This window comes from Somniosus microcephalus, chromosome 2 (genome assembly GCF_052327205.1).
Source record: "Somniosus microcephalus isolate GS21.2 chromosome 2, FLI_Smic_1.0, whole genome shotgun sequence".
NCBI lineage: Eukaryota > Metazoa > Chordata > Chondrichthyes > Squaliformes > Somniosidae > Somniosus > Somniosus microcephalus.
In genome coordinates, this window is record NC_140988.1 from 1,987,805 (window position 1) to 2,013,763 (window position 25,959).

At 47.6% G+C, this 25,959-nt stretch overlaps 1 protein-coding gene across 4 annotated transcripts in view; it reads right to left on the reverse strand.

The window, feature by feature from the left end:
- Positions 1-8,102: 8,102 nt before the first annotated feature.
- The window catches only part of LOC147122484 (clathrin light chain A-like), an 80,780-nt gene continuing 62,923 nt past the window's right edge, over positions 8,103-25,959 (reverse strand). For 3 of the 4 annotated variants that reach the window (XM_086005643.1, XM_086005653.1, XM_086005634.1), the window contains 2 exons: positions 22,124-22,159; positions 8,103-8,438 (listed from right to left, as the gene is read on the reverse strand). In XM_086005643.1, the coding sequence (XP_085861769.1) occupies positions 8,264-8,438; positions 22,124-22,159 (211 nt within the window). In that variant the 3' untranslated portion in view covers positions 8,103-8,263. The remainder of the gene's footprint in view (positions 8,439-22,123; positions 22,160-25,959) is intronic. The other variant, XM_086005660.1, reaches the window with a different exon arrangement.

Genomic DNA, 25,959 nt, shown 5'->3' on the forward strand with positions numbered 1-25,959 from the left:
GGTAACGGGAGAGGTGGGTAACGGGGGAGGTGGGTAACGGGAGAGGTGGGTAACGGGGGAGGGGGGTAACGGGGGAGGGGGGTAACGGGGGAGGGGGATAACGGGAGAGGTGGGTAACGGGAGAGGTGGGTAACGGGGGAGGGGGATAACGGGGGAGGGGGATAACGGGGGAGGTGGGTAACGGGGGAGGGGGATAACGGGAGAGGTGGGTAACGGGGGAGGTGGGTAACGGGGGAGGTGGGTAACGGGGGAGGTGGGTAACGGGGGAGGTGGGTAACGGGGGAGGGGGATAACGGGGGAGGTGGGTAACGGGAGAGGTGGGTAACGGGAGAGGTGGGTAACGGGAGAGGTGGGTAACGGGAGAGGTGGGTAACGGGAGAGGTGGGTAACGGGGGAGGTGGGTAACGGGGGAGTTGGGTAACGGGAGAGGTGGGTAACGGGGGAGGTGGGTAACGGGGGAGGTGGGTAACGGGGGAGGTGGGTAACGGGGGAGGTGGGTAACGGGAGAGGTGGGTAACGGGGGAGGGGGATAACGGGGGAGGTGGGTAACGGGGGAGGTGGGTAACGGGAGAGGTGGGTAAGGGGGGAGGTGGGTAACGGGAGAGGTGGGTAACGGGGGAGGTGGGTAACGGGGGAGGTGGGTAACGGGAGAGGTGGGTAACGGGGGAGGTGGGTAACGGGGGAGGTGGGTAACGGGAGAGGTGGGTAACGGGGGAGGTGGGTAACGGGGGAGGTGGGTAACGGGAGAGGTGGGTAACGGGGGAGGTGGGTAACGGGAGAGGTGGGTAACGGGAGAGGTGGGTAACGGGAGAGGTGGGTAACGGGAGAGGTGGGTAACGGGGGAGGTGGGTAACGGGGGAGGTGGGTAACGGGAGAGGTGGGTAACGGGGGAGGTGGGTAACGGGAGAGGTGGGTAACGGGGGAGGTGGGTAACGGGAGAGGTGGGTAACGGGGGAGGTGGGTAACGGGAGAGGTGGGTAACGGGAGAGGTGGGTAACGGGGGAGGGGGATAACGGGAGAGGTGGGTAACGGGGGAGGTGGGTAACGGGAGAGGTGGGTAACGGGGGAGGGGGATAACGGGGGAGGTGGGTAAGGGGGGAGGTGGGTAACGGGAGAGGTGGGTAACGGGGGAGGTGGGTAACGGGGGAGGTGGGTAACGGGGGAGGTGGGTAACGGGGGAGGGGGATAACGGGGGAGGTGGGTAACGGGGGAGGTGGGTAACGGGAGAGGTGGGTAACGGGAGAGGTGGGTAAGGGGGGAGGTGGGTAAGGGGGGAGGTGGGTAACGGGAGAGGTGGGTAAGGGGGGAGGTGCGTAACGGGGAGCTGCATAACGGGGGTGGTATTCTCTCCCGCTGGCGGGGGGGGGGGCTTCTCTTCCCATCGCCTCGTTACCTCTCGTGCCCTAAGGGTCTATCCTTGGCCCCTCCTATTTCTCATCTACATGCTGCCCCTTGGCGACATCATCCGAAAACACAGCATCAATTTCCATATGTACGCTGACGACACCCAGCTCTACCTCACTACCACCTCTCTCGACCCCTCCATGGTCTCTCAATTGTCAGACTGCTTGGCCGACATCCAATTCTGGATGAGCAGAAACTTTCTCCAACTAAACATTAGGAAGACCGAAGCCATTGTTTTCGGTCCCCGCCACAAACTCCGTTCCCGAGCCACTGACTCCATCCCTCTCCCTAACATCTGTCTGAGGCTGAACCACACTGTTCACAACCTTGGTGTCATATTTGACCCTGAAATGAGCTTCCGACCACATATCCACAGCATAACTAAGACCTATTTCCACCTCCGTAACTTCACCCGTCTCTGCCCTTGCCTCAGCACATCCGCTGCTGAAACCCTCATCCATGCCTTTGTTACCTCTAGACTTAACAGAACGCACTCCTGGCCAACCTCCCACATTCTACCCTCCGTAAAGTTGAGGTCATCCAAAACTCGGCTGCCCATGTCCTAATTCGCACCAAGTCCCATTCACCCATCACCCCCTGTGCTCGCTGACCTACATTGGCTTCCAGCTAAGCAACCCCTCAATTTCAAAATTCTCAACATTGTTTGTGTGGTCGGCGTTGAGTGTAAGCAAGAGTTTGGTAAGTGAGAGAAAAGTTATTTAAGTTTATTTAGAGAATTTAAGTGAAGGGAAAATTTAATTTTTTGAAGTAAGTTTAATTTATTGAAGTAAATTAAATTGTTGGGGAGTTTAAACCGGAAGTAGAATCCGGGTTTAAAAAGGGGCAGGCCGAGTGCGGCAGCGCGAGTGCGGTCGGCGTTGAGTGTAAGCAAGAGTTTGGTAAGTGAGAGAGTTCGGGCAAGTGGGAGGTGAGGGGGTGTTTTTGCCCTGTTTTGTTTCCCTCTCTCAGGCTTAGCCAGCACTGCGAAAGTAGAGCAGCGAGGCGAGTAAACCTAACAGGCCCCACAGACAGCATTCAAAAGGGAGGTAGGTGATCAGCTGGTTGGTAGGTCCTCTTCCTTCTCTTTTATACCTTTATAAGTTGGTAAGCTCTATTAAATAGTGGTGTGATATTATCATCTATATCAGGGCAGAGGGTCTTCATAACTAATAATAAGATATTTAACGAATTATATAGAATGGGATGAGCTGGTGATGTGTTACTGCTGCGAAATGTGGGAGCCGGTGGACCCCATTGAGGCTCACGGTGATTACATTTGCAACAAGTGTTTGCTGCTAGAGGAACTCAGGCACTGTGTTGATGTGCTTGAGACCGAGCTTCAGACACTGCGACACATCAGGGAGGGGGAAAAGTACCTGGACTCTATGTTTCAGGAGGTAGTCACACCTATGAAATTAATTAATTCAGATGTAGTCCGTGGTCAGGGACAGGACGGTGTGACTTTGAGTGAGGCAGGTACGGGGATCCAGGAGGTAGTGTTGGAGGAGCCGCAGCCCTTGCTCTTGTCAAACAGGTTCGAAGGTTCTTACTCCCTGTGGGGGCGGGAGCAGGGACTGCAGGGAGGATGAGCAACCTGGCCACAGCACCGTGGGGCAGGGGGACATTCAAGTGGGGGGAGTAAAAAGAAATGTTGTAGTGGTAGGGGATAGTATCATTAGGAGGATAGATAGGGTTCTTTGCAACCGAGAACGGGAGTCCCGAAGGCTGTGTTGCCTGCCCGGTGCCAGGGTTAAGGACATCTCTTCTGGGTTGGAGAGAAACTTGGAGGGGGAGGACCCAGTTGTCGCGGTCCATGTTGGTACCAACGACGTAGATAAGACAAGGAAGAAGGTTCTCTTAAAGGAGTATGAGCAGCTAGGGGTCAAATTAAAAAACAGAACTTCAAGGGTAATAATCTCTGGATTATTACCTGAGCCACGAGCGAATTTGGCTAGGATAAATAAAATTAGAGAGTTAAATGCGTGGCTCAATGACTGGTGTGGGAGAAATGGGTTTTGCTTCTTGGGACACTGGCACCAGTACTGGGACAGGAGAGAGCTGTTCCGTTGGGACGGACTTCACTTGGCCAGTGCTGGGACTAGAATCCTGGTGAATCATATAACTAGGGCTGTAGAGAGGGCTTTAAACTAATTAGTGGGGGGGAGGTTTCTAGAGAGCAAATAATAAAAATGACAACGGAGAAGGTCATAGACCTAGGTAGCAGTGGGGGAATTAAAAACCAGAGAGTGTCAGGAAGGGACAGAATGTATGGAGTAAAAGGTAAAGTTGTAAAAGGGGAAAAAGCAGGAACTAAGTGTCACAAAACATATTTGAAAGTTCTTTATCTGAATGCACGTAGCATTCGTAACAAAATGGACGAGTTGACGGCAGAAATAACTACATATGGGTATGATCTTGTGGCCATTACAGAAACATGGCTGCAGGGTGACCATGACTGGGAATTAAACATACCAGGTTATTTAACAATCAGGAAGGACAGGCAGGAAGGAAGGGGAGGTGGGGTGGCTATGTTAATAAAGGAAGGAATCACTGCAATACAGAGAAATGATATTGGGTCAAAGGATCAGGATAATGAAACAGTTTGGGTGGAGATAAGGAATAATAAGGGGAAAAATACACTGGCGGGCGTAGTCTATAGGCCTCCTAACAGTGGCAACTCTGTTGGACGGAGTATGATCAGGAAATAGTTGGGACTTGTAATAAGGGAACAGCTATAATTATGGGGGATTTTAACTTTCATATTAACTGAACAAATCAAATTGGGCAGGGCAGCCTTGAGGAAGAGTTCATTGAGTGTATTAGGGATGGGTTTCTTGAGCAGTATGTAACTGAACCGACCAGGGGGCAAACAACCTTAGATCTGGTCCTGTGTAATGAGACAGGATTAATTAAAAATGTCCTGGTAAAGGATCCCCTTGGAATGAGTGACCATAACATGGTTGAATTCCATATTCAATTAGAGGGTGAGAAGGTTGGATCTCAAACAAATGTACTGAGCTTGAATAAAGGAGACTATGAAGGTATGAGAGCGGAATTGAGTAGAGTGGACTGGGAAAATAGATTAAAGGGTAAGACGGTACATGATCAGTGGTGTACATTCAAGGAGTTATTTTACAACTTTCAAGAAAAATATATTCCACTGAGGAAAAAAGGGTGTAAAAGAAAAGACAGCCATCCGTGGCTAAGTAAAGTAATAAAGGATAGTATCCGACTAAAAACAAGGGCATATAAGGTAGCCAAATCTAGTGGGAGGATAGAAGATTGGGAAGTCTTTAAAAGACAGCAAAAAATAACGAAAAGATTGATTAAGAAAGGGAAGATGGATTATGAAAGTAAATTAGCAAAAAATATAAAAACAGATAGCAAGAGTTTCTACAGTTATATAAAAAGAAAAAGGGTGGCTAAAGTAAATGTTGGTCCCTTAGAGGATGAGACCGGGAAATTAATGGTGGGAAACATGGAGATGGCAAAAACGCTGAACAACTATTTTGTATCAGTCTTTGCAGTAGAAGACACTAAGAATATCCCAACACTGGACAAACAGGGGGCTCTGGGGGGGGAGGAGCTAAATACGGTTACAATCACTAAGGAAGTAGTACTCAGTAAAATAATGGGACTTAAGGCGGATAAATCCCCTGGACCTGATGGCTTACATCCTAGGGTCTTGAGAGAAGTGGCGGTAGGGATTGTGGATGCATTGGTAATAATTTTCCAAAACTCCCTGGACTCAACAAAGGTCCCGGCAGATTGGAAAACTGCTAATGTAACACCCTTATTTAAAAAGGGTAGTAGACAGAAGGCTGGAAACTATAGACCAGTTAGCCTAACATCTGTGGTTGGTAAAATTTTAGGGTCCATTATTAAGGAGACAGTAATGGGACATTTGGATAAACGTAATTTAATAGGACAAAGTCAGCATGGTTTTACGAAGGGGAAGTCATGTTTGACAAATTTGCTTGAGTTCTTTGAGGACGTAACATACAGGGTGGATAAAGGGGAACCAGTAGACGTAGTGTATTTAGACTTCCAAAAGACATTTGACAAGGTGCCACATAAAAGATTATTGCTCAAGATTATAAATCACGGGATTGGGGGTAATATTCTGGCATGGGTGGAGGATTGGCTATCTAATAGAAAGCAGAGAGTTGGTATAAATGGTTCATTCTCAGACTGGCAATCAGTAACTAGTGGTGTTCCGCAGGGGTCAGTGCTGGGACCCCAACTCTTTACAATCTATATTAACGATTTGGAGGAAGGGACCGAGTGTAACATATCAAAGTTTGCAGATGATACAAAGATGGGAGGGAAAGTAGTGAGTGAGGAGGACATAAAAAACCTGCAAAGGGACATAGACAGGCTAAGTAAGTGGGCAGAGATTTGGCAGATGGAATATAATACTGGAAAGTGTGAGGTTATGCACTTTGGCAGGAAAAATCATAGAGCAAGTTATTATCTTAATGGCAAGAAACTGGAAAGTACTGCAGTACAAAGGGATCTGGGGGTCCTGGTGCACGAAACACAAAAAGTTAGTATGCAGGTGCAGCAGGTGATCAAGAAGGCCAATGGAATGTTGGCTTTTATTGCTAGGGGGATGGAATATAAAAACAGGGAGGTATTGCTGCAGTTGTACAAGGTATTGGTGAGACCACACCTGGAATACTGCATACAGTTTTGGTGTCCATACTTAAGAAAAGACATACTTGCTCTCGAGTCAGTACAAAGAAGGTTCACTCGGTTAATCCCGGGGGTGAGGGGGTTGATATATGAGGAGAGGTTGAGTAGATTGGGACTCTACTCATTGGAGTTCAGAAGAATGAGAGGCGATCTTATTGAAACATATAAGATTGTGAAGGGGCTTGATCGGGTGAATGCGGTGAGGATGTTTCCAATGATGGGTGAAACTAGAACTAGGGGGCATAATCTTAGAATAAGGGGCTGCTCTTTCAAAACTGAGATGAGGAGAAACTTCTTCACTCAGAGGGTGGTAGGTCTGTGGAATTTGCTGCTCCAGAGAGCTGTGGAAGCTACATCATTAAATAAATTTAAAACAGAAATAGACAGTTTCCTAGAAGTAAGGGGAATTAGGGGTTACGGGGAGCGGGTAGGAAATCGGACATGAGGCTAGGTTCTGATCGGTCATGGCCCTGTGGGTGGCGGAGCGGGCCTAGGGACCGTGTAGCCTGGTCCTGCTCCTACTACTTGTGTTCTAATTCTGTTAGATTTCGGGAGATGGTTCTATTCACAGGGATTAGTGGAGACCTCGGGAACAGGCTGCCAGCTAGGAGTCCTTCAAGAGTAAATTGGGCCTGTTCCTGGCTGGGGTGGAGATCACCTCTTACAGAAGGTAAGTACTGCAGGAAATACAGGGACAGAGTGATCTCCTGGACGAGTTTCGATCGCCTAGATGGGTCGGAGAGGAATTTCCCAGATTTTTTCTCCCAAATTGGCCATTGGGTTTTTTATCTGGTTTTTCACCTCTCCCGGGAGATCACATGAGTTCGGGTGGGATGGAGAGTGAAAGTAGATTTGAGGTTAGGATCAGATCAGCCATGATCTTATTGAATGGCGGAGCAGGCTCGAGGGGCCGATTGGCCGACTCCTGCTCCTAATTCTTATGTTCTTTTGTTTTCAAATCCCTCCATGGCCTCGCCCCTCCCTATCTCTGTAATCTCCTTCAGCCCCACAATCTCCCCGAGATATCTGCGCTCCTCTAATTCTTCCTCTTGAGCATCCCTGATTATAATCGCTCCAGCATTGGTGGCCGTACCTTCTGTTGCCGAGGCCCTAAGCTCTGGAATTCTCTCCCTAAACCTCTCCGCCTCGCTACCTCTCTCTACTCCTTTAAGACGCTCCTTAAAACCTACCTCTTTGACCAAGCTTTTGGTCACCTGCCCTAATTTCTCCTTATGTGGCTCGGTGTTAAATGTTTTGTCTTCTATCGCTCCTGTGAAGCGCCTTGGGACGTTTTACTACGTTAAAGGTGCTATATAAATACAAGTTGTTGGTGTGGAACGGTGTTATTAGCATTCATTTTCTCCCACTGGTAAAAGTTAAAATGAGCCCGAGAACTCATTTATATAGTAACTTTTCAGGACATCTTAAAGTGCTTTCACATCCAACTAATTACTTTTTTTTAAGTTCAGTCACTGTTGTGCAGATAAACACAGCAGCCAACGTGTGCACAGCCCACAGGGAGTAGTCTGTTTTTGGTGATGTTGTTAGGGGGAGAAATGTTTTGGCCAGGACATCGGGTGAAGTATTATTTTCATAGCGCCATGTGTGAGATCCTGAACTCCCGCCTCAGCAGGGAGACTGGACCTCAGTTTAACATCTGACCTGAACAGTGATCTCTGACTCCCCGGGAAGCGTTAATCCAGAGCCTGTAGTCGCCCTTAAAGCCACAACCTCCCGGCTCGGAAGCGAGAGTGCTAACACTGAAGCAAGGTGATGTTTAAATGCTTTTGCAATTAACAAAACACTTCACTCTCTTATGGACTTGATACATTTTATTCGTCGGCAGTGTTATGGTAGATTTATAATTTAGTTTTGCTCATATTTACAGTATTGGAACGTCTTGTACTGCGGTCCAGCAAACACAACCAATAAAAACACGAACTAGTGCACACAAAGCAAACAGCAACTGCTCCGTGTTGACAAAGCACATTTCCTAGACACACTCCTCTTCCACTAAGTTTTAATCTGGAAGGAGTAAAGAATCACAGGCAGTATATTTCAACAGTAGCAATCCATCCCACACAACTCAGAATTTACACGGAATATTTCTCGGAGGGTGAATCCGCTGATTAGAATTAGAAACACAAGCCTGGCTGTTCTGTGTTCACTTTAGAACCACGGGCACCTGGCTGAGGGAGACGAGAACGGATCGCATCCGCGATACGTCTTTGGACGGTTTGCTGGTTTTGGAATTCAAATCACACAGGTGTAACACGCGTTCCCACTCAGATCCCGAACCAAGCTCCTGATCTTCACTCACATCTGGGTGGTCAGCTGCCCTAAAGCAGGATGAGAAATGACAACAATTGAATTCCTGTTTCGTTACATCTTATATCAAACCCAGAATAGGATTATACAAAGGATTTCACATGCTATTAATAAAAAGCAGTTCTCCTGCTGTCTTTTTTAAATTCTAGTTTATATTAAACTATTTAAATAACATGCGCAGTGATGTGGCAGATTTATAGATACATGTATTTGGCAGCAACTCTATCGAGCATTCCTTGGTTTAACCCGCTCCCCATTACGTCGAGTTGAGCTAATCAGTATAACTCTGAATCCATGATAGTCTCAGTTGTGGGTTCAAGTCCCACTCCAGGGACTTGAGCACACAAATCTAGGCTGACACTCCAGTGCAGTACTGAGGGAGTGCTGCACTGTCGGAGGGGCAGTACTGAGGGAGCGCTGCACTGTCGGAGGGGCAGTACTGAGGGAGTGCTGCACTGTCGGAGGGGCAGTACTGAGGGAGCGTTGCACTGTCGTAGGGGCAGTACTGAGGGAGCGCTGCACTGTCGGAGGGGCAGTACTGAGGGAGCGCTGCACTGTCGGAGGGGCAGTACTGAGGGAGCGCTGCACTGTCGGAGGGGCAGTACTGAGGGAGCGCCGCACTGTCGGATGGGCAATACTGAGGGAGTGCCGCACTGTCGGAGGGGCAGTACTGAGGGAGCGCTGCACTGTCGGAGGGGCAGTACTGAGGGCGAGTTGCACTGTCGGAGGGGCAGTACTGGGGGAGTGCTGCACTGTCAGACGGGCAGTACGGAGGGAGCGCTGCACTGTCGGAGGGGCAGTACTGAGGGAGTGCTGCACTGTCGGATGGGCAGTACTGAGGGAGCGCTGCACTGTCAGAGGTGCCGCCTTTTGGATGAGACGTTAAAGCATGGCCCCGTCTGTTCTCTCAGGTGCACGTAAAAGATCCCACAGCACTATAAAGCCATGCAGGGCACGAGAGGTCCATTCTGTGACTTGCAGACAGCACATCTTTGGGAAACTGGATCTGCACATCCTACAATCAGTTCATTCACATGTTGCTTGCCCACTATTTCCCTCCCTACACTCCCTGTGAGTGCTGCTCCCTGCTGGGATGACATTCACCCCTTGAATACAGAGCTATGACCATCCGTACATTTTACACTGCTGTTATTCTGCTAGTTTTGCCTCAGTGCAAAGTGGGTTTGGGTGTGTAGAGTAAATGTTATAATCATAGGAACAGGAGGAGGCCATTCAGCCCCTCGAGCTTGTATCTTAACCCCATCTACCCGCCTTGGTTCCATAACCCTCGATACCCTTACCCAACAAAAATCTATCAATCTCAGTTTTGAAATTTTCAATTGACCCCCAGCCTCAACAGCTTTTGGGCGGGGGGGGGGGGGGAGAGAGTTCCAGATTTCCACCCCACTTTGTGTGAAGAAGTGCTTCCTGACATCACCCCTGAACGGCCGGGCTCTAATTTTAAGGTTCTGCCCCCCTTGTTCTGGACTCCCCCCACCAGAGGAAATAGTTTCTCTATCGACCCTGTCGAATCCTTTAATCATCTCAAACACCTCGATTAAATCACCCCTTAATCTTCTAAACTCGAGGGAATACAAGCCCAGTCTGTGCAACCTGGCCTCGGAATTTAACCCTTTTAGCCCCGGTATCATTCTGGTGAATCTGCGCTGCTCCCCCTCCGAGGACAATATATCCTTCCTGAGGGGCGGGGCCCAGAACTGAACACTGACTCCAGACGGGGTCTAACCAGAGCTTTACATAACCGTAACATAACTTCCACCGCCTTGTATTCCAGCCCCCTTAAGATAAAGGCCAACATTCCATTAACTTTGTAAATTACATTTTGTTCCTGTCCACCAGCTTTTAGTGATTTTTATATTTGGACCCTTAAATCTCTCGGCTCCTCCACAGTTCCCAATTTCTCAGCATAAGCGGGGCACTGGGAGGCCTATCAGCTAAAGTTAATGGTCACAAAGTCCTGTGGGTCACACTGACCTCTACGCCCAAGTTCCTGATCTGCTCCCCCCATTAGTCAAAGCTTGAATCTGGGCACTCCAATTCAGAACCGCTACCTTTCTGACTCAGCAGTTGGGTCCTAATCCAATTCCAAGTGTAATGAAGCCAATTGCTGTGACGTGTGCTCTAGTTTAGCCCACCTCGCACTGCCTGTCCTTCTCACTAAGAGGATTGAAACTCCAGGCTGTTGTCCAACTGCGTTTGAAAATACTAGGTGGTTGGGGGGGGAGGGGGGGGTTGTTCTGTTGGGTCCGTGTGCTTTCCTGGACCTGAGGGGGTTGGAGAGGAGGTTCCCAGGGTATTTTTTTCCATTATTGGGTTTTTATCTTTTTTTTGCCTCTCCCTGGATATTACACGGCTGCGAGGATGGGAAGAGGCTGACCGTGATATTCCAACTATCATGAGTGCAAGGCAACAACAACAACTTACATTTATATAGCACCTTTAACACAGTAAAACGTCCCAGGGTGCTTCACAGGAGCGATTATCAAACAGAATTTGACTCCGAGCCACATAAGGAGATATTAGGACAGGTGACCAAAAGCTTGTTCAAAGAGGTCGGTTTTAAGGAGGGTCTTAAAGGAGGAGAGAGAGGCGGAGAGGTTTAGGGAGGGAATTCCAGAGCTCGGGGTCCAGGCAGCTGAAGGCACGGCCACCAAAGGTGGGGCGATGGAAATCGGGGATGCGCAAGAGGCTGGAATCGGAGGAACACAGAGAGGGTCGTAGGGCTGGAGGAGGTTACAGAGATAGGGAGGGGAGAGGCCATTGAAGGATTTGAACATTAGGATGATAATTTTAAAATAGAGGCGTTGCTGGACTGGGAGCCAATGTAGGTCAGTGAGCACTGGGGTGATGGGTGAACAGGACTTGGTGCGAGTTAGGACATGGGCAGCCGAGTTTTGGGTGAGCTCAAGTTTTCAGAGGGAGGAAGATGGGAAGCTGGCCAGGAGTCTAGAGGTAACAAAGGCATGGATGAGGGTTTCAGCAGCAGATGAGCTGAGGCAGGGGCGGAGACGGGCGATGTTACGGAGGTGGAAATAGGCGGTCTTGGTGATGGACAGGATACGGGGTCAGAAACTCAACTCGGTCAAATATGACACCAAGGTTGTGAACAGTCCAGTTCAGCCTCAGACAGATGTTAGGAAGAGGAATGGAGTTGGTGGCAGGGACCAAAGACAATGGCTTCAGTCTTTCCAATAGTTAATTGGAGGAAATTTCTGTTCATTCAATACTGACGGGCTTGATGGGACAGCTGGTCTTTTTTGTATGTTCTTACGTCTCCCTGCATTAAACAGTGACCATGCTTTGAAAAAATTACTCCATAGGCTGTGAAGCACTTTGGGTCACACTGTGATCATGAAAGGTTCTGGAGATAAATGGAACTTAATTCTTTTTTCTTTCCTGGACCTTTGATAAACTTAATATTGAGTCTTCTGAAGGTATGTTGCTTTCTTTTAACATTAAACAATAGCTCTGGGAGAGTGAATCTCTGTCCGTGCATTGAAGCAAACAAGTAAAGAGGTCTCCTCTGATAGAGGAATCCAACTGCAGTCTCACACGATTTAGCATGTGGCATGATTCAGGCTTTAGATGTGGGCTAGATCCATGTCCATGATATTGAGAAAATTCACAAAAGAGCCACCATTGTCTTGTGATGCAGGAAGGATGTTCCCGATGGTCAGGGAGTCCAGAACCAGGGGTCACAGTCTAAGGGTAAGGGGTAAGCCATTTAGGACAGAGATGAGGAGGAATTTCTTCACCCAGAGAGTGGTGAACCTGTGGAATTCTCTACCACAGAAGGCAGTGGAGGCCAATTCATTAAATATATTCAAGAAGGAGTTAGATATATTTCTTAAGGCTAAAGGGATCAAGGGATATGGGGAGAAGGCAGGGACAGGGTACTGAGTTTGGATGATCAGCCATGATCTCATTGAATGGCGGAGCAAGCTCGAGGGGCCGAATGGCCTACTCCTGCTCCTATCTTCTATGTTTTCTATGATGTTAGAAAATAGCTGCCGACAAGGATCTAGTGCTGATGTTGCAGGTTTGTGTCAGAGTTACACAATCAGGATCTTGTGCAGATTCAGGATGTGTACAAAATTAGATCATTAATTTTTCTGAGGTCATATTGTGACATAATTGTCATAGCTGTCTAGAAAAACATAATGGCCTATATTTTCCGATGCCTATGGGTGTGTACGAGCTGTGTATGCACCCGTAGGGACCTCGCAAGTGCCCGTTTCAGGCATGCAAAGTGCATGCGCTGAAAACCGGCACTTCTGATCTGTCAAGAATCCTCTTCACAGATCGCATGCCCGCCCTGGAGAGGGGCCTCTGCAGGGGGAGAGTTCCGCTTTCTGCAGTACCTCCGCCCGCTGAAAACCTTTAAAAATCTTACGTCTGGTAAAAGCCTGCGTAAGGCATGCTTTTACCAGCATAAGAGTTTAAAAAAGTAAAAAAGTAATTTTTTTCCCCCCACTCATTTATAATTAAAAAATACTTTTTAAAAAAAAAAAGTTTATTTTTAGCCCCGTAAAAAACTTTAATTTTTTTCTCAAAATTAAATTTTGTTTAAAATGTAATTTAATGTAATTTGAACTAATTTTAAAAATGTGATTTTTAAAAAATGATTTAATGTTTTGATGTGTTTTTTCAGTGATCCCCATTCATACTTTTGACATGTCTAAGCTGTATGAAGGGAGATTCCCTTCTTTCATTGGATCCCCATGGCATGCGCCCCCGAGATACCTGGGCCCTGCGCATTTCGTAGTGGAGAGGCCCAGGAGCGGAAATGTCCGGACCTCGGGAGCCCTCAGGAAAGGGCGTAGATTTTTTCCAGATCGGCGGCCTCCACACGCAGGAAGCTTCCGATTGGAAAATACGGGCCATTAACTTCACAAATGGGGAGGGGTTAGATTGACAGAAATGTACAAGTTGTGTGTGAGAGAATTTTACTGCTAATCTGCTTTACCCACGCCCACATTCCCCAAATAGCACAGCTCTCACTGGGGAAACAAACTCCATTAACATTACAGCAAAAGCAAAATACTGCAGATGCTGGAAATCTGAAATAAAAACAGACAATGCTGGAGATACTCCGCAGGTCAGGCAGCATCTGTGGAGAGAGAAACAGAGTTAACGTTTCAGCTCGATGACCCTTCACCAGAACTTTCGTCCATGAACATTACCCCTTCTGTTACTGTGAGGTAGTCAGTATTTCAGTGAGCTGAAAAGGGATCTGGCCCAGTTGTATTAGAAACAAAGATTGGCAGGTAAAACAGTAATTGTACAAAGAGGAGGTAATTCGGGTACAGACTAGACACATTGCCATGAGGGGGAAAGGAAGGGCATCCAAAGCTAGAGCTCCCTGGAAGAGTGAAGATAGAGAGATTAAAATTAAACACAAAGGCCTAGAAATTCAGCGGGCTTTGCGCCCAGTTACCGCCCAAAGAGGGCTTCTGCGCCAGTCTGGAAACTTCGGGCTAAATTCAGTGATGCACTAATTGCGGCGGTAGCCGGTAGCACTGCGCCGCCACCGATGACGTCATTGGTGTGCGCAGTGCCCCGGTTCCGCACCGGCCCGACCCCCATCTTCAGTAGCGGCCGCCTCTTCCGTGGCGGCCGCTAATAACATTCAGAGACCGGGTCCGTACTGCAGCCTTAGTGGGGCGCTTTAAGGTGGAGGTGCGGCCGGCTGCTTTTTCGGCGGCTGCCTGCCCGCACCTCCTTCCCCGGCCTCCTCCACCCCCCACCCCCCCCCGCGGCATTGCCGGCTGGTTTCCGGGAGCCTGGCACTTCTCGTTGTGCCGGGCTCTTTTGCCGGCACTCGCGATCGGGGCTCCGGCTGTCGCAGGCTCCTCCCCCTTAAGAGAGGGAGGAAGGCCTGCAGTACCGCAGCCTGCCGCTCCGCTGTGGGTGGCGCTGCGGCAACTAGCGCGCCGATATTCAGTTTCAGCGCCCCAAGCGGGGGCGGCCACACCCTTGAACAGCGGCCGTCCTCGACTTGGGGCGCTGAAACTGAATATCCGATGGGCGCGAGTGGCTCCGTGCCCAGCGGTAAATTCTGGGCGCAAGCGAGCTGGCGGGGCTATAGCTAATTTCTAGCCCAAAATATCAGGTTCACAATTCAGAAGAGTTACAGAGACTACAGAAAGTACAGGGGAGAACTGAAAAAGGAAATAAAAGGGGCAAAGAGAGAGTATGAGAATAGATTAGCGGGTAACAAAAAAGGGAACCTAAAAGTCTTTTATAAACATATAAATAGTAAAAGGGTAGTCAAAGGAAGGGTGGGGCTGATTAGGTACCAAAAGGAGATCTTCTTGTGGCGGCAGAGGGCGTGGCTGAGGCACTAAATGAGAACTTTGCATCGGTCTTCAATAGAGAAGAGGATGCTGCCAACTTTGAGAGACAATAATCCAGGACAAAATTAATTGGCACTTGGAAAAGTATGGGTTAATAAATGAAAGCCAGCACGGATTTGTTAAAGGCAAATCGCGTTTAACTAACTTGACTGAGTTCTTTGATGAAGTAACAGAGGGGGTTGATGAGGGCAGTGCGGCTGATGTTGTGTATCTGGACTTTCAAATGACATTTGATAAAGTGTCACATAATAGACACGTTAGCAAAATTAAAGCCTATGTAGTTAGAGACAGTGGCTGCATGGATACAAAATTGGCTAAAGGACAGAAAGCAGAGAGTAGTGGTGAACGGTTATTTTATAAACTGGAGGGAAGTATACCTAACTAACAGAAAACGGAGAGTCGGAATAAATGGGTCATTTTCCGGTTGGCAAACGGTAACTAGTGGGGTGCCACAGGGATCGGTGCTGGGGCCCCAACTATTTACAATCTACATTAATGACTTGGATGAAGGGACTGAGTGTAATGTAGCCAGGTTTGCGGACGATACAAAGATGGGTGGGAAAGCAAGTTGTGCAGAGGACTCAAAGAACCTGCAAAGGGATATAGACAGGCTAAGTGAGTGGGCAAACATTTGGCAGATAGAGTATAATGTGGGAAAGTGCGAGGTTATCCACTTTGGCAGGAAAATAAAAAAGCAAATTATTATTTAAATAGAGAGAGAGATTACAAAATGCTACAGTTCAGAGGGACCTGGGGGTCCTTGTGCATGAAACATAAAAAGTTAGCATGCAGGTACAGCAAGTAATCAATAAGGCAAATGGAATGTTGGCCTTTATTTCAAGGAGGTTGGAGTATAAAAGCAGGGAAGTCCTGCTACAACTGTACAGGGTATTGGTGAGACCACACCTGGAGTACTGCATACAGTTTTGGTCTCCTTATTTAAGGAAGGATATACTTGCATTGGAAGCAGTTCAGAGATGATTCACTCGGTTGATTCCAGAGATGAGGGGGTTGACTTATGAGGAAAGGTTGAGCAGGCTGGGCCTATACTCATTGGAATTTAGAAGACTGAGAGGTGATCTTATTGAAACATTTAAGATACTGAGGGGCTCGACAAGGTAGATGCAGAGAGGATGTTTCCCCTTGTGGGGAAATCTAGAACGCGGGGGCACAGTTTTAGAATAAAGGGTCGCCCTTTTAGAACTGAGATGAGGAGGAATTTCTTCTCTGAGGGCTGTAAATCTGTGGAATTCTCTGCCCCAGAGAACTGTGGAGGCTGGGTTATTAAATACATTTAAGGTGGAGATAGACAAATTTTTGCAATATAAGGGAGTGAAGGGTTATGGGGAGCGGGCAGGGAAGTGGCTTTGAGCCCAAGATCAGTCATGATCTTATTGAATGGCGGAGCAGGCTCGAGGGGCCAAGTGGCCTATTCCTGCTCCTATTTCTTATGTTCTTATACAGTGGTGTTCCCCAGGGATCAGTATTAGGCCCACTGCACTTTGATATATATTCATGACCCGGACTTGGCGATACAGGGCATAATTTCAACGTTTGTGGGTGACATGGAAATGTAGTAGACAGTGAGGAGGATAGTAACCAGCTTCAGGAGGACATAGACAGGCTGGTGAAATGGGCAGACACATGGCAGATGAAATTTAACACAGAGAAGTGTGAAGTGATTCATTTTGGTAGGAAGAATGAGGAGAGGCAATATAGACTAAACGGTACAATTTTAAAGGGGGTACACACACACAGGTCTTTGATGGCAGGACAAGTTGAGAAGGAATATGGGATCCTTGGCTTTGTAAACAGAGGCATAGAGTATAAAAGCAAGAAAGTTATGGTAAACTTTTATAAAACACTAGTTAGACCCCAACTGGAGTATTATGTCCACTTTAGGAAGCTGGAGGGGGAAAGATGAGTGTGAAGATGTCGAAGTCCATCTTTTCCACCAAAGAATACCCACTCCTTTCTGTCCAGACCGCCCGCAGCAAGGGAAAGTAGCAGCGACAATTCTGCAAACACTGACAGATATTGTACTGGAGGAATGCACCCACAGATCAGGCCACTTTGATCCAGATGAACAATTTGTGATTAACTTGTTCTACTACCTAGTGTAAAAGTTTGCCCAGAATTTTTGAATCAATTGAGGAGGTATATGGTCCTGTCAAAGAGAAGCTGAGAGCTCCATTCCTTTTTCAAGATCAGTGAGACCAGGGCTTCCTGTCCAGTGTCCAGGCTCCTCCTGCTCATCCTCTTTCCTCCTGGTCTCCCTCTGATGAGAACTGTTGCTCTTCCTCCTCCTCCTCTTCCTCTTCATCCTCTTCCTTTTCCTCCTAATAAGTAGCGGAAGCTCACTAAGGGCTGTAAATGGCATAAAAATATGGAAGTAGTGAGTGGGAAGCTGGAATCTCTCCTGGCAAGTCACACAGGGGTGAATCCTGTGATCCAGTGAGCTGCAGATGAGAGGCGCCTTTTCACACTGCTTCAGGAGCTCAGAGACCAATCCCGCCAGGTTCTGCTCCGGAAATGGGCAAAGCCACCGCCATTTTACACAGGGCGTGTATTACTGCATCAGACGGTGACGTCGGATTTTAACGATACCCCCACTTCTCTGGGCCGGGCGCCTGACAGATAGACAGAAACTGGTGAGTTAACATTGCGGGGGCCCCCCACAGGTGGAGTTGAACCCGCGCCCTCCCCGTTCCTGCTGGGCGAGCTGGGTTCAAATTGGAGCTACAGTCCTAGGCCCACAACCCCCTGAGATATCTGCGCTCCTCTAATTCTGGCCTCTTGAGCATCCCTGATTTTAATCGCTCAACCTTTGGTGGCCGTGCCTTCTGTTGCCTGGGCCCTGAGCTCTGGAATTCCCTGCCTAAACCTGCCCGCCTCTCTACTTCTCTTTCCTCCTTTTAAGACACTCCTTAAAACCTACCTCTTTGACCAAGTTTTTGATCTGCTGCCCTAATTTCTTCTTATGTGGCTCAGTGTCAAATTTTTTGTTTTAAAATACTTCTGTGAAGCACCTTGGAACGTTTTACTATGTTAAATACAAGTTGCTGTTGTTGCTTCATCAATGACCTTCCCTCCATCACAACGTCAGAAATGAGGATGTTCACTGATGACTGCAGTGTTCAGCGCCATTCACAATTCCTCAGATAATGAAGCAGTCCATGCCCGCATGCAGCAAGACTTGGACGACATTCAGGCTTGGGCTGATAAATGGTAAATAACATTCACACCATATAAGTACCAGGCAATGACTATCTTCAACAAGAGAGACTCTAACCACTGGCCCTTGACATTCAACGGCATGACCATTGCCGAATCTCACCAACATCCTGGGGGTCACCATTGACCAGAAACTTAACCGGACCAGCCACATAAATACAGTGACTACAAGAGCAGGTCAGAGGTTGGGTATTCTGCGGCGAGTGTCTCACTTCCTGACTCTCCAAAGCCTTTCCACCATCTACAAGGCACAAGTCAGGAGTGTGATGGAATACTCTCCACTTGCCTGGCTGAGTGCAGCTCCAACAACACTCAAGAAGCTCGACACCATCCAGGACAAAGCAGCCCGCTTGATTGGCACCCCATCCACCACCTTAAACATTCACTCCCTCCACCACCGGCGTACCGTGGCTGCAGTGTGTACCATCTACAAGATGCACTGCAGCAACTCGCTAAGGCTTCTTCAACAGCACCTCCCAAACCCTCTACCACCTAGAAGGACAAGGGCAGCAGGCGCTTGGGAACACCACCACCTCCAAGTTCCCCTCCAAGTCACACATCATCCTGACTTGGAAGTATATCACCGATCCTTCATTGTCAAAATCCTGGAACACCCTCCCTAACAGCGCTGTGGCAGAGAATGCCTCCAGTTGCTTGAGCTCCAGCTCAGGGTTTCTGAGACTGAGGAGCTGCTGGAGTCAGTGCAAGGCATACAGGAGGCTGAGACTTTCACCTTGGGGGAGTGCAGTCGGGAGCACATTCATGGCACTGTGGGGCAAATGACTGCACAGGGGGGGGGGGGGGGCACAGCAATGTGTAGAAATGCAGTGGTCATAGCGGTTCGATAATTAGGGGGAGGCCCCAGTGTTTCTGCAATCGCTGACCTGAGTCTCACATGGTATGTTGCCTCCCTGGTGCCAGGGTGAAGGACATCACTGAGAGGGTGCAGAACATTTTGAGAGGGGATGGGGAAAAGTCGTGATCCATGCTGGAACCAATTACGAAGGAAGGAAAAGGGTTGAGGTCCTACAGTCAGAGTTTCAGGGGCTAGGGAGGAAATTAAACAGCAGGACCTCAAAGGTAGTAATCTCTTTCGGATGAGAAACATAGAAGATAGGAGCAGGAGTAGGCCATTCGGCCCCTCGAGCCTGCTCCGCCATTCAATGCGATCATAGCTGATCATCCAAATTCAGTACCCGGTCCTGCCTTCTCCCCATATCCCTTGATCCCTTTAGCCTTGAGAAATATATCCAACTCCTTCTTGAATATATTTAATGAATTGGCCTCTACTGCCTTCTGTGGTAGAGAATTCCACAGGTTCACCACTCTCTGGGTGAAGAAATTCCTCCTCATTTCTGTCCTAAATGGCTTACCCCTTATCCTTAGACTGTGACCCCTGGTTCTGGACTCCCCGACCATCAGGAACATTTTTCCTGCATCTAGTCTGTCCAGTCCTGTCAGAATTTTATAAGTTTCAATGAGATCTCCTCTCATTCTTCTAAACTCCAGCGAGTATAAGCCCAATCGACCCAATCTCTCCTCATACATCATTCCTGCCATCCCAGGTATCAGCCTGGTGAATCTTCACTGAACTCCTTCCATGGCAAGAGCATCCTTCCTCAGATAAGGCGACCAAAACTGCACACAATACTGAAGATGTGGTCTCACCAAGGCCCTGTACAATGAGATGTTAAACCGAGCCCGTCTGCTCTCTCGGGTGGGTGTAAAAGATCCTACGGCTACTACTTCAAAGAAGAGCAGGGGGGAGTTCTCACCGGTATCCTGGCCAATATTTATCCCTTAATCAACGTAACAAAAACAGATTATCTGGTCATTATCACATTGCTGTTTGTGGGAGCTTGCTGTGCGCAAATTGGCTGCTGCGTTTCCCACATTACAACAGTGACTACACTTCAAAAGTACTTCATTGGCTGTAAAGCGTTTTGAGATGTCCGGTGGTCGTGAAAGGCGCTATATAAATGCAAGTCTTTCTTTTTTACTCCCAGTGCCATGTGCTAGTGAGTATAGGAGCAGTAAGATAAGACAGGTTAACATGTGGCTGGAGAAATAGTGCAGGAGGGAGGGCTTCAGATTCCTGGGGCATTGGCACCAGTTCTGGAGCAGGAAGGACCTGTACAAGATGGACGAGTTGCACCTCAACAGTGTGATGAAATATGCCATTCATCACTCACAGTATTCTCTGCCTGTGACGGTGGTTTAGTTTCAGTTTCATTTCCCTTACCTCAGTTCCGTTTCCTCACCATTGTATTGTATTGTAATGTATTGTGTGTAGGGCTCCGCCCATACCTGGCCCCTATGTAAGCTGGCTCAGCCTGCCTCGCATCCAGTACAGCAGACCTCTGGATGGAAGATACCTCTCCACTGTGTGTTACCTTCTAAGTTAATAAAAGCCTTGTTTTGTTCCGCTAACATTGAGTCTCGGATTCATTGAGGCACATCAAACAGGGCTGGGGCGAATGTGTTCACAGGGAAGTTAACTAGTTCTGTAGGGGAGAGTTTAAACTAAATAGGCAGGGGGAGAAGCACCAGGATGAGGCATCAGAGAGGAAATACAAGGTGCACAGAGGATTGAGAGAGACTAACAGCATTAGAATAAAGAGTAGTTCAGAAATAGGAGGGGTCAGGCAGGGGACAAATGTAAGACAGACTAGGGTGGGTTTAGAGTGCATGAACGTAAATGCCCAAAGTGTGGTAAATAAGGTTGGTGAGCTGCAGGCACAAGTAGCCACATGGGATTATGATATAGTGGCAATAATGGACACCTGGCTCAAACAAGGGGAGGAATGGGCACTTCATAGTCCTGGCTACAATTTGGTCAGAAAAGATAGGGAAGGATGAAAAGGAGGGTAGGCAGTTTTGATCAAAGATACAGCACTGGAAAGGGTTGATATACTGGCGGGTTTAAAGACAGAATCTATTTGGTTAGAATTAAGAAACAATAGCGGAGCCATAAATAACAACAGACAATGCTGGAGATACTCAGCGGGTCAGGCAGCATCTGTGGAGAGAGAAACAGAGTGAACGTTTCGGGTCGATGACCCTTCGTGAAACGTTAACTCTGTTTCTCTCTCCACAGATGCTGCCTGACCTGCTGAGTATTTCCAGCATTTTCTGTTTTTATTTCAGATTTCCAGCATCCACAGTATTTTGCTTTTGTAATAGAGGAGCCATTACGCTGCTGGGTGTACACTATAGGCCCCAAATAGTGGGAAGGAGATAGAGGAGCAAATTTGCAGGCAAATTGCAAAAGGATGCAAGAACTTTAGAGCAATGATAATGGGGGACTTCAATTATCCTAGTATAGGCCTGTTTTAGTGATGTTGATTGAGGGATAAATATTGGCCAGGACACCCGGATAACTCACCTGCTCTTCTTTGAAATAGTGCCATGGAATCTTTTACGTCCACCTGAGAGAATAGACGGGGCCTCGGTTTCACATTTCATCTGAAAGACGGCACCTCCGACAGTGTAGCACTCCCTCAGTACTGGAGTGTCACCCTAGAATTTTGTGCTCATGTCTCTGGAGTGGGATTATGAACCCACAACTTTCTGACTCAGCAGAGAGAGTGCTACCCACTGAGCCATGGCTGACACTCTGTAATTACACTGATACAAAAGCCAAATACTGCGGATGCTGGAAATCTGAAATAAAAACAGAAAATGCTGGAAATACTCGCTGAGACCTGCTGAGTATTTCCAGCATTTTCAGTTTTTATTTGTAATTACATTGATCCGTACCAGCATCATTCATACATTGTGTTACAGGCAGCAATATCACACAGGGCGTAAAACCTTTTAAACTGTTCAGCAGAGTGCAGCGGACACAATTTTAGTTTAGAAATAATCCTAATACACACACAGGCACATCAACAGACGAGGGATAACTCTGAAAATCTCCGCTGCCTCGCTGGACAGGAGCGCAGCTTCGAGACAGACAGCTCCACCTGACTAGAGGGTGGATTCTGTGCCTCCTGTTTCACTTTAGTGAGGCTCCATGTGAACGGCCTTGCCGGTGCTAAATGACCCCTATACAGTTAGTAGCAAGGAAGAATAGTTTACTTAACTGTTGTAGATTGTAGCAGTGTTGCTTTATGTTCGTACTTCACAGCACGTTGGAAAGAAAAAAGCAAAAAAGAACAGTTAGACAATCGGACATTGGAAATGACATTAGCTGCACTAACAGGAAGGTTCTGTGTTCGATGACAGATCTTGACCTTCTGCGACAGTGTAAAACCGGTGATTATTTCCCTTGACTTCATTGGAAATAAAAACGGGGAGAGAGATGTGAAACGGGGAGAGATGTGAAACGGAGAGAGAGATGTGAAACGGGCTGTTGATTCGCTCTCACCCGATTTACACCATCGCAGAGTTGAAATCTACTCCGTAACTGCTTGATTATTACACTTCAAACATTAACAGCAATAACCGAGTTATCTAAAGCAGTTTATTTTTAAGCAATAACTATACATCTCGCACACCTCCACTGTCATAGTAACATAAAAGAATCAACTTTTACCCATCGCAGTATCAGGAGAATATACTGTAGAGAATTAGAGATAAAACGAAGATTTGCTGATATCGAGTCAAATGTACTCAGGGTATGTTATCACTGACAGTAAGCCTGGCTTCTCTGTGGGATTTTTAAGGGTCCGGTTTGCTGATATTTAGCCTCATGTGTAACAACACACAAAACTAGGCCCCTTTTAAAATGTAAATGTTTTGACCTGGTTTATAAAATAATGAAAGAGCTGGATAACGTGAATGTTGAGAGATTATTCCAGTTTAACAGACTGGGGAGGACCAAGGGACACCAGATTAAACTGTGTGAGAGTGGGAATAGACTGGGTGTTGGGCGGTTCTTCCTGCCCCAGAGAGCAGTCAGCCCCGGGGATGTGTTGCCAGCGACTCGGCACCGCCTCCAAGAGGGACCGGGACCGGTTCCTGACTGGGTCCCAGATCGCATCCTATGAAAGGTCAGTGTCTTTATAGATCACACTGGGTCCATGCGATCTCCTGGACTGGTGTCCATCACCTGAGGGGATCGGGGAGGAATTTTCCGGAGTATTTTCCCCCCCATTTTGGCCCGGGGCTTTTTCTCTGTATTTTGCCTCTCCCGGGAGATTGCACGGCTCCTGGGATGGAGAAGGAGGGGGGGGGGGGGGGGGTGGGGGAGAAGAGGAAGAGGGAAGAAGGGTTTAGTCACGATCAGGGCAAGGTTCTTATCCATTTAGATTTTTTAATTAAGCTTTTGAAAAGGTAATGATTTGTGGTTATGATCATGTCAGGGAACAGTTAGAGATATCATCGCCAGACAGAAAACTGGTTGAAAAACTGGTTAGAAACAGGCTACGAAGAACAAACCAAAGGTGTGGTGACTAGTATAAATCATAGAATGGGGACAGCACGGTGTGGGTGAGGAGCTGATCTTTCAATAAGGGTCAGCCTAGTTTTGGTGTAATGTGCTCATAAATTGTTATGTTCTTACAGAAACAGGGGACACTCCCCGTGTTGTAGCCCATGGTGTTAGCATGAAGGCCAAACAGCTACCGGCCTGCAATTTCCCAAGATGTGCTCTCTATGATTGACGCTCCTTGCTGGAAACTTCACCTCAGCCAAGACTCGGCTGCCTGTGTCCTAACTCGCACCAAGTCCCGTTCACCCATCGCTGACCTACACTGGCTCCTAGTCCAACAATGCCTCAGTTTCTCATCCTTGTGTTCAAAGGAGGAGGGGGCGAAAGAGGGGGGAGGGGGGAAAAGAGGGGGGAGGGGGGAAAAGAGGGGGGAGGGGGGGAAAAGAGGGGGGAGGGAGAAATAACTGTAAATCAGGAAATGGAAGGGAGGGAGCAACTCAAGAAAATTACAATCACCAGGGAAGTGGTATTGAGCAAATTGTTGGAGCTGTGGGCTGACATGTCCCCGGGACTTCATCCTAGGGTCTTAAAAGAAGTGGCTAGTGAGATAGTTGATGCGTTGGTTTTAATTTTCCAAAATTCCCTAGATTCGGGGAAGGTTCCATTAGATTGGAAAATAGCGAATGTAACTCTTTTATTCAAAAAGGGAGGGAGGGAGACAGAAAGCAGGAAACTACAGGCCAGTTAGCTTAACATCTGACATAGGGAAGATGTTAGAAGCTATTATTAAAGACGTTATAGCAGGGCACTTAGAAAAGTTCAAGGTAATCAGGCAGAGTCAACATGGTTTTGTGAAAGGGAAATCATGTTTAACCAATTTATTGGAGTTCTTTGAGGAAGTAACATGTGCTGTGGATAAAGGGGAACCAGTGGATGTACTGTACTTAGATTTCCAGAAGGCGTTTGATAAGTTGCCACATCAAAGGTAATTGCGGAAAATAAAAGCTTATGGTGTAAGGGGTAACATATTGGCATGGATAGATGATTGGCTAACTAACAGGAAACAGAGAGTAGGCATAAATGGGTCATTTCCTGATTGGCAAGATGTAACCAGTGGTGTGCCACAGGGATCAGTGCTGGGGCCTCAACTTTTTACAATTTATATAAATGACTTGGATGAAGGGACCGAAGATATGGTTGCTAAATTTGCTGATGACACAAAGATAGGTAGGAAAGTAAATTGTGAAGAGGACATAAGGAGGCTACAAATGGATATAGATAGGTTAAGTGAGTGGGCAAAGATCTGGCAAATGGAGTATAATGTGGGAAAATGTAAAATTGTCAATTTTGGCAGGAAGAATAAAAAAGCATATTATCTAAATGGTGAGAGATTGCAAAGCTCTGAGATGCAGAGGGATCTAGGTGTCCTAGTGCATGAATCGCAAAAGGTTAGTATGCAGGTACAGCAAGTAATTAGGAAAGCTAATAGAATGTTATCATTTATTGCGAGGGGAATTGAATACAAAAGTAGGGAGGTTATGCTTCAGTTATACAGGGGCATTGGTGAGACCACATCTGGAGTACTGTGTACAGTATTCATGATGTGGAGATGCCGGTGTTGGACTGGGATGGAACAATGTAAGTAGTCACACAACACCAGGTTATAGTCCAACAGCTTTATTTGAAATCACAAGCTTTCAGAGCGCTGCTCCTTCATCAGGTGAAGTGAAGAGTTGCATATAAGCACAGCATATATAGTCAGAGAGTACTGCCAGATGATTACAGGTAATCTTTCTAACTGCCCTTTATCACACCTCAGCAGAGAGATAATCACAGCAATCACAGGTGTGAATGGTGTCCAAACAGGTCAGTCAGGAAAACATTACATCAAAGAACAATGAGGTGGGGTCACAAGGGGTCAAATGTTGCAGATGCTGGGGTCTGTATGAAAAACAAAAAACAAACAAAACTTTTTTTGCTGGAAATCACAGCAGGTCCGGCCGCATCTGTGTAGAGAGAACAAGCCAACGATGACTCGAGTCTGGATGACTCTACGTCAGGTGGGGTTACATGTAGCATGACATGAACCCAAGATCCCGGTTGAGGCCGTCCTCATGGGTGCGGAACTTGGCTATCAGTTTCTGCTCGACGATTTTGCGTTGTCGTGTGTCTCGAAGGCCGCCTTGGAGAATGCTTACCTGAAGATCGGAGGCTGAATGTCCTTGACTGCTGAAGTGTTCCCCGACTGGGAGGGAACACTCCTGCCTGGCAATTGTTGTGCGCTGTCCGTGCATCCGTTGTCGCAGTGTCTGCATGGTTTCGCCGATGTACCATGCTCCGGGGCATCCTTTCCTGCAACGTATGAGGTAGACAACGTTGGCCGAGTCACATGAGTATGTACCATGTACCTGGTGTCCTCACGTGTGATGATGGTATCTGTGTTGATGATCTGGCATGTCTTGCAGAGGTTGCCGTGGCAGGGTTGTGTGGTGTCGTGGTCGCTGTTCTCCTGAAAGCTGGGTAATTTGCTGCAAACGATGGTCTGTT